This window comes from Coregonus lavaretus (assembly GCF_964263955.1).
Source record: "Coregonus lavaretus genome assembly, contig: HAP1_SCAFFOLD_3153, whole genome shotgun sequence".
Taxonomy (NCBI): Eukaryota; Metazoa; Chordata; class Actinopteri; order Salmoniformes; family Salmonidae; genus Coregonus; species Coregonus lavaretus.
In genome coordinates this window covers 58,904-67,825 of record NW_028156656.1, presented here as the reverse complement: position 1 = coordinate 67,825, position 8,922 = coordinate 58,904, and the positions used below count along the sequence as shown (strand labels likewise).

At 45.5% G+C, this 8,922-nt stretch overlaps 1 protein-coding gene and 1 long non-coding RNA gene across 2 annotated transcripts; both read left to right on the top strand.

Annotated features, from left to right (window-relative positions):
* Nucleotides 1-1,697: 1,697 nt before the first annotated feature.
* On the top strand, nucleotides 1,698-2,701 carry LOC311126114 (uncharacterized protein; the record flags this gene model as incomplete). The annotated part of the gene is made up of 3 exons (XM_084200136.1): nucleotides 1,698-1,793; nucleotides 1,879-2,072; nucleotides 2,218-2,701. 3 exons carry the CDS (start codon nucleotides 1,698-1,700, stop codon nucleotides 2,699-2,701), a joined length of 774 nt encoding a protein of 257 aa, XP_084056262.1.
* Nucleotides 2,702-3,613: 912 nt separating this feature from the next.
* Nucleotides 3,614-4,520, top strand: LOC311126113. The gene is made up of 4 exons (XR_014612948.1): nucleotides 3,614-3,788; nucleotides 3,888-3,950; nucleotides 4,026-4,091; nucleotides 4,215-4,520. It is a non-coding gene; the product is annotated as an uncharacterized lncRNA (long non-coding RNA).
* The last annotated feature ends 4,402 nt before the right edge of the window (nucleotides 4,521-8,922 follow it).

Sequence of the window (8,922 nt, the reverse complement as noted above, 5' to 3'; positions counted from 1 at the left end):
CAGTCTTCGATGTTCTCTGAATTTGTTGCATAAGATTGCAGAGGGGCATAATCTCTCCTGTTGTTTGATTTACAGTCAGTACAATATGAAATAATATTACAGAGAGACCTGGAACAATGGAACAATGTTTACGAGATCTTCTAGCAAAAGTGTACTTACACAAAAGCACATCCCTAGTCTAAATAAGCTTCCTCCCCTCACACAGTCTCCTATATCTTCATCCCTAGTCTAAATAAGCTTCCTCCCCTAACACAGTCTCCTATATCTTCCTCCCTAGTCTAAATAAGCTTCCTCCCGTCACACAGTCTCCTATATCTTCCTCCCTAGTCTTCCTCCCCTCACACAGTCTCCTATATCTTCATCCCTAGTCTTCCTCCCCTCACACAGTCTCCTATATCTTCATCCTAGTCTAAAGAAGCTTCCTCCCCTCACACAGTCTCCTATATCGTCATCCCTAGTCTTCCTCCCCTCACACAGTCTCCTATATCTTCATCCCTAGTCTAAAGAAGCTTCCTCCCCTCACACAGTCTCCTATATCTTCCTCCCTAGTCTTCCTCTCCTCACACAGTCTCCTATATCTTCATCCCTAGTCTAAAGAAGCTTCCTCCTCTCACACAGTCTCCTATATCTTCCTCCCTAGTCTTCCTCTCCTCACACAGTCTCCTATATCTTCATCCCTAGTCTAAAGAAGCTTCCGCCCCTCACACAGTCTCCTATATTTTCATCCCTAGTCTTCCTCTCCTCACACAGTCTCCTATATCTTCATCCCTAGTCTAAAGAAGCTTCCTCCCCTCACACAGTCTCCTATATCTTCATCCCTAGTCTTCCTCTCCTCACACAGTCTCCTATATCTTCATCCCTAGTCTAAAGAAGCTTCCTCCCCTCACACAGTCTCCTATATCTTCCTCCCTAGTCTTCCTCCCCTCACACAGTCTCCTAAAGCTTCATCCCTATTCTAAAGAAGCTTCCTCCCCTCACACAGTCTCCTATATTTTCATCCCTAGTCTTCCTCTCCTCACACAGTCTCCTATTTTCAGTGCAATTTATGTAAGTTAAGTTAGGTTTTGAGAGTTTTCCAAAAAGTTATATATGTACACATTTTGTGGGACACGCTACATATTGTAAAATTCGACTGTGCGACAGACCACACATCATTTAATATCCAACTTTTTACCTCTGAAATATAGCTAGCTAACGGATTTTCTAATGTTGCTAGCTTAGTTGCTAAATGTTGATAGAACTGCTAAGACAGCAAAAAGGAAAGAAATTGTAAGCGTTAGATAATACATATCACGAAAACAGCTGAATGTTGTCAAGCTTTACCGTATCAAAATTGGAGTCCTCTGACGAGGGGTTTTGCACAATCTGCAAAAATGTATTTGGAACTTTGAACCATTAACTTTTTGACACCTATCACTGTTGGCTATGTTTCATTTTACAACAGCTACATATAGGCAGTATTTAGTCAAATGTTACAATGTATGCATCAATATTAAACTAATTGGGACACTAATTTCCATTACAGATAACATCAAACAAAAAACGTGGGTACATTTTCAGTTATTGTGAAAACTTTCATCACCTTTCAATGCCTTAGCTTTGAAATGTTAATGTTTATACATATTCAGATTGAGTTATCTTTCTAAAATGTGTTTAGTATGCCAAGTTATTTAACTACATGTATTTCCCACCACAGCATGGAGAAAGTCAAGAGGAAGCAGTGGAGTGAGGTAGACATGTTCAATGCCATGGAGGACTGCGGGGCAGGGATGGCTATCCGCCAGGCTGCCAAGGTTAGGCATCTTTTGTTTTTAGGAGATTACCATGTGTATGTGAATTTTATCTGCTAGTAACAGTTTTCTTTTCTTATCTACCAAGGTGCATGGTGTACCTCGGCAGACCCTGGCAGACAGGCTGAGCGGCCGGGTGACCTATGGTTGTCGCAGTGGACCACCCACATTGCTTGCACCAGAGGATGAAAATTCTCTGGTGCAGTACTGTATCTACTGCGCCAGCCATGGGTTCCCCTTCACCAGACAGAGGCTGATGAAATACGCCGACAAAATACGCAGGTATTTGGTGTTCTATGTGTTAATGTATGTAGATTGGTGGACTGACTGTTCTCAATGTGTGTGATGTAAATGTGGATGTGTATGGTGATGCCAAAACAAACATTTTCATCCTGGATGGACAATTATATATTCTATTCTATTGTAGGTTTCGGCACCCAGGGGAAACAATCCCACCACTGGGGAAGAGGTGGTGGGAAATGTTCAGGAGGAGGCACAAGAACTTGAGCATGAGGAGGCCGGACACCCTGGACAGGGGGAGAGCTGAGTGTGCCACACGTCCGACGATGGACACCTTCTTCACTTCTTATGAGAAGCAGTTGGAGGAGAGTGGGCTGAGGGAGAAACCCAGACAAATCTATAACTGCGATGAGTCTGGGTTTCGTAGCGACCAGAGCAGGCACAAAGTGCTGGCTCCCCGGGGCGCAAAACATGTGTACCAGCAGGAGCACATCACAGTGCTGGCCTGCTTCAACGCAGATGGGGCTGACGTCCCCCCGTTTATCATCTACCCCAAGTGTTTCCCCGGTGGCCACTACACACTGGGAGGCCCCCCCAAGCCTTGTATGGACGGTAAAGCAGTGGCTACATTGACAGAAACTGTTCGGGAAGTGGTTTCAGCACTTCATTAAGCATGCAGTGAAGGAGCGCCCTCTCCTTCTCCTCTTCGATGGGCACAAGAGCCACATGGACCTGGAGGTGCTCGCGGCGGCACTAAGGGAAGGGGTTATACTTCTTTATCTTCCACCACACTGCACCCATGTCCTTCAGCCGCTGGACGTGGCATACTCCGGCCCTTTAAAGGCTGGGTTCTCCAAGGTAGCTGGAGACCTTAGCCATTTTGACCACTCCTACATGGTAAACAAATCAGAATTTGCCAGAGTATTCCGCTACCCGTACCAGCGCTGCAAGGACATGCGCTATGTGGTGAAAGGGTTTAAGAAGTGTGGCCTCTTCCCTTTTGACCCTTCAGCCATTGAAGGGTCCCGTTTAATGTCGTCTCGGTCCCTACCGGGTCCCACCACTGCCTCTCCTGGAACCAGCAGCACTGTGCCGTCCATCAGCACCTCCTCTCCAGCGACCACAGGAGGACCCTCAGTCCCTGCTCCAGTCCCATCCCCTGCTCCAGTCCCAGGCCTAGCTCTAGAAGAGCACCCCCTAATAGAGGGGGGGGGGGCTGATAGCGAAGGACCTGGGGCACATCTTTACTGTCCTGAAGTATCGGCTGGACCGATACAGAAGACTCCCTGTGGTCACCACATGCCTCACCGGGGAGGAATACACGCGCCAGTGGCAGGAGAGGGGTGAGAAGGAGAGGGCCGGGGCAGAGGAGAAAGAGCGTTGGGCAGCCCTCAGAACACAGAGGGCACAGGAGAGGGCTGCCATGGATGTGACCATTGACGCCATCGCCTCTGCTGGACCCCCTGCTGGAACCACTCCTGACAGCTGCATCACCCCTACGAGTGTCTCCAAGTGTGCAACACCTGTAGGAGCCGCCGGAGTCCCAAGCTGCAGAAGAAGGCCACTTGCCTACTCTCCCGGCCACACCATCGTCGGCCCCTCACCCCCACCATTACAAACACCAGCTCCTCCAAGCCATCGTCGGCGGTTTTGTCCACCACCACCACGATGCACACCACCCCCCCCCCTGTCTGTCACCACCAATACGGCCTCCTCTGGACCAACTGCCTCCTCCATCTCCCCTGGTCACCTCCACAGGTAAACACATGTTAAATTACGAAAAAATGACTGTTTGTTATCTGTTTTATAAAACAGCAATGTGAAAAAAAAAAAAAATCTCTCTTTACATATCTACAGTACATAGCACCAGCCCTCAAGTCATCTCCACCTCCTCCAAAACCTCAGCAGTTTCCTCCAGAGGTATTGATGTAAAAAAGTTGAAAAGGGTTTTCATGAAACATGCTCAGTCTAACGCTACATTTTCTCAAACTGCAGCACAGAAAAGAAAGAGAAAAGCTCCACCGGTCACGTCTGTCACGTCACCCATGGCACCACTCTCAGGTACTTCATCATCTGTTTTTCTCTCTCTCTCAGTTGTATCAATTACTATTGTTGTTGAATAACTTCTACATTTTGCAAAACCATATTAATCTATTTGTATTATTATTTTATTTTTTATCAAAGAAGACACCATCTGCTGTGCTCGCTGCGGGGAGCGTGATCTGCCTGCAAGCTCCTCTCAGGAGTGTAGATCCGAGGTGCCATGGGTGTGCTGTTACTTCTGCCAGCATTGCAATAAAATGCAAATGAATTACTTAAAAATCATACAATGTGTTTTTCTGGATTTTTGTTTTAGATTCCGTCTCTCACAGTTGAAGTGTACCTATGATAAAAATTACAGACCTCTACATGCTTTGTAAGTAGGAAAACCTGCAAAATCGGCAGTGTATCAAATACTTGTTCTCCCCACTGTATTTATTCAACCCACTTTCCAAGTACACCTCTGCAAAACAAACTCCAACAGTGTTTTCATTGTTTATGTCAATGCACATAACTGAAATTAAAGTTTTATTTGATGTAAATGATTAATACTGATATTTTAGTATTCAACTGTTATCTACTTTCTCAAAACATAAGATGAATCTGTAAAACAAATTATGAGACATTGAGCAAGGCACTTAACCCTAATTGTAAGTCGCTCTGGATAAGAGCGTCTGCTAAATGACTAAAATGTAAATGTAATATCTTGGTGAAGAACCATTTTTTTAAGAGTCCACAGGAGGCACACCGGGCTACGCAATGAAAAGTTGACAGGCAAGTCATTATTCTTTACCGGAAGGCTAGCCAACTAGTCAACTATCTAGTAAACACTTCGGGTACGTGGTTGGTGTCTCTTTTTTGAACAAAATGTAACGGATATATCTTGTAACTGAACAAAATAGTAAGGTGGCCAATAACTGGGGACCGTATAACGATAATACGGGACGTATTTATTTGCTGAACTGCTTATCAAAAAGCTGATAATAGTAGTATTTCCACTGAAATGTCAAACATGCTAATTGATAACCCGTTAGCTAACATTTTTACGACACCAATAATCACATAACATTGATGGCTTGATCACAAGATAACACTGTTGAAGGTAATATATTTCTTAAACGCTGTTGAATATGCCGATAATACGGGGTTCCACGCTATATCTTCATAGTATAAATAAGCTTCCTCTCTTCACACAGTCTCCTATATCTTCATAGTATAAAGAAGCTTCCTCTCTTCACACAGTCTCCTATATCTTCATAGTATAAAGAAGCTTCCTCTCTCCACACAGTGTCCTATGTCTTCATAGTATAAAGAAGCTTCCTCTCTTCACACAGTGTCCTATATCTTCATAGTATAAATAAGCTTCCTCTCTTCACACAGTCTCCTATATCTTCATAGTATAAAGAAGCTTCCTCTCTTCACACAGCCTCCTATATCTTCATAGTATAAAGAAGCTTCCCCTCTTCACACAGTCTCCTATATCTTCATAGTATAAAGAAGCTTCCTCTCTTCACACAGTGTCCTATATCTTCATAGTATAAAGAAGCTTCCATCCCTCACACAGTCTCCTATATCTTCATAGTATAAAGAAGCTTCCTCTCTTCACACAGTGTCCTATATCTTCATAGTATAAAGAAGCTTCCATCCCTCACACAGTCTCCTATATCTTCATAGTATAAAGAAGCTTCCTCTCTTCACACAGTCTCCTATATCTTCATAGTATAAAGAAGCTTCCTCTCTTCACACAGTGTCCTATATCTTCATAGTATAAAGAAGCTTCCATCCCTCACACAGTCTCCTATATCTTCATAGTATAAAGAAGCTTCCTCTCTTCACACAGTGTCCTATATCTTCATAGTATAAAGAAGCTTCCATCCCTCACACAGTCTCCTATATCTTCATAGTATAAAGAAGCTTCCTCTCTTCACACAGTCTCCTATATCTTCATAGTATAAAGCAGCTTCCTCTCTTCACACAGTGTCCTATATCTTCATAGTATAAAGAAGCTTCCTCTCTTCACACAGTGTCCTATATCTTCATAGTATAAAGAAGCTTCCATCCCTCACACAGTCTCCTATATCTTCATAGTATAAAGAAGCTTCCTCTCTTCACACAGTCTCCTATATCTTCATAGTATAAAGAAGCTTCCTCTCTTCACACAGTGTCCTATATCTTCATAGTATAAAGAAGCTTCCTCTCTTCACACAGTCTCTTATATCTTCATAGTATAAAGAAGCTTCCTCTCTTCACACAGTGTCCTATATCTTCATAGTATAAAGAAGCTTCCATCCCTCACACAGTCTCCTATATCTTCATAGTATAAAGAAGCTTCCTCTCTTCACACAGTGTCCTATATCTTCATAGTATAAAGAAGCTTCCATCCCTCACACAGTCTCCTATATCTTCATAGTATAAAGAAGCTTCCTCTCTTCACACAGTCTCCTATATCTTCATAGTATAAAGAAGCTTCCTCTCTTCACACAGTGTCCTATATCTTCATAGTATAAAGAAGCTTCCATCCCTCACACAGTGTCCTATATCTTCATAGTATAAAGAAGCTTCCTCTCTTCACACAGTCTCCTATATCTTCATAGTATAAAGAAGCTTCCATCCCTCACACAGTCTCCTATATCTTCATAGTATAAAGAAGCTTCCTCTCTTCACACAGTGTCCTATATCTTCATAGTATAAAGAAGCTTCCTCTCTTCACACAGTATCCTATACCTTCATAGTATAAAGAAGCTTCCTCCTCTAACACAGTGTCCTATATCTTCATAGTATAAAGAAGCTTCCTCTCTTCACACAGTGTCCTATATCTTCATAGTATAAAGAAGCTTCCATCCCTCACACAGTCTTCTATATCTTCATAGTATAAAGAAGCTTCCTCTCTTCACACAGTGTCCTATATCTTCATAGTATAAAGAAGCTTCCATCCCTCACACAGTCTCCTATATCTTCATAGTATAAAGAAGCTTCCTCCTCTCACACAGTGTCCTATTTGTGGTTTGATCTGAAAACATCGGGAAGGTGAAAACTATCATTGTGCTATCATTCCACTTCCTTGTCATGCCAAGCTTGTCATGTTTGGGTTGACAATGCCAATGGAGTTGGTGAGAACACAAACAAGACCTGCGACCAGGCTAAAAGCAATATGGTAGATGTTGAGATGATGCCCACTGGGTATCACATCTAATTTCCCCTTTCCTGTGCTCTGCACTCACTCAACAAGCCCTCACGGCTGACCCTAGCCTAGAAGCCCTCACGGCTGACACTAGCCTGGAAGCCCTCACGGCTGACCCTAGCCTAGAAGCCCTCACGGCTGACCCTAGCCTGGAAGCCCTCACGGCTGACCCTAGCCTAGAAGCCCTCACGGCTGACACTAGCCTGGAAGCCCTCACGGCTGACCCTAGCCTAGAAGCCCTCACGGCTGACCCTAGCCTGGAAGCCCTCACGGCTGACCCTAACCTAGAAGCCCTCACGGCTGACCCTAACCTAGAAGCCCTCACGGCTGACACTAGCCTGGAAGCCCTCACGGCTGACCCTAGCCTAGAAGCCCTCACGGCTGACCCTAGCCTGGAAGCCCTCACGGCTGACCCTAACCTAGAAGCCCTCACGGCTGACCCTAACCTAGAAGCCCTCACGGCTGACCCTAACCTGGAAGCCCTCACGGCTGACCCTAACCTAGAAGCTTTTCAGGTCAAATGTCTAGTAGTGCTCTGTTGCCTTTTTTTCATACCCGCCCTACAGCACACTGTTCATTGATTCTCCAGTCCTCCCGCCCTACAGCACACTGTTCATTGATTCTCCAGTCCTCCCGCCCTACAGCACACTGTTCATTGATTCTCCAGTCCTCCCGCCCTACAGCACACTGTTCATTGATTCTCCAGTCCTCCCGCCCTACAGCACACTGTTCATTGATTCTCCAGTCCTCCCGCCCTACAGCACACTGTTCATTGATTCTCCAGTCCTCCCGCCCTACAGCACACTGTTCATTGATTCTCCAGTCCTCCCGCCCTACAGCACACTGTTCATTGATTCTCCAGTCCTCCCGCCCTACAGCACACTGTTCATTGATTCTCCAGTCCTCCCGCCCTACAGCACACTGTTCATTGATTCTCCAGTCCTCCCGCCCTACAGCACACTGTTCATTGATTCTCCAGTCCTCCCGCCCTACAGCACACTGTTCATTGATTCTCCAGTCCTCCCGCCCTACAGCACACTGTTCATTGATTCTCCAGTCCCTTCTAAACGATGAAAAAATGTCTGGCTCTGAGGCTGTGTCCAAAATGGCATCAAATTCCCTAGATAGAGCCCTACTCATAAGGCTCTGTTAAAAAGTAGTGCACTATGTAAGGAAATCCTTATTTGCTTTGCTGCTGAATGGATGCTGTGCTGCTGGCTGATCCAACAGACTGGCTGCTGGCTGATCCAACAGACTGGCTGCTGGCTGATCCAACAGACTGGCTGCTGGCTGATCCAACAGACTGGCTGCTGGCTGATCCAACAGACTGGCTGCTGGCTGATCCAACAGACTGGCTACTGGCTGATCCAACAGACTGGCTACTGGCTGATCCAACAGACTGGCTACTGGCTGATCCAACAGACTGGCTGCTGGCTGATCCAACAGACTGGCTGCTGGCTGATCCAACAGACTGGCTGCTGGCTGATCCAACAGACTGGCTACTGGCTGATCCAACAGACTGGCTGCTGGCTGATCCAACAGACTGGCTGCTGGCTGATCCAACAGACTGGCTGCTGGCTGATCCAACAGACTGGCTACTGGCTGATCCAACAGACTGGCTACTGGCTGATCCAACAGACTGGCTACTGGCTGATCCAACAGACTGGCTAC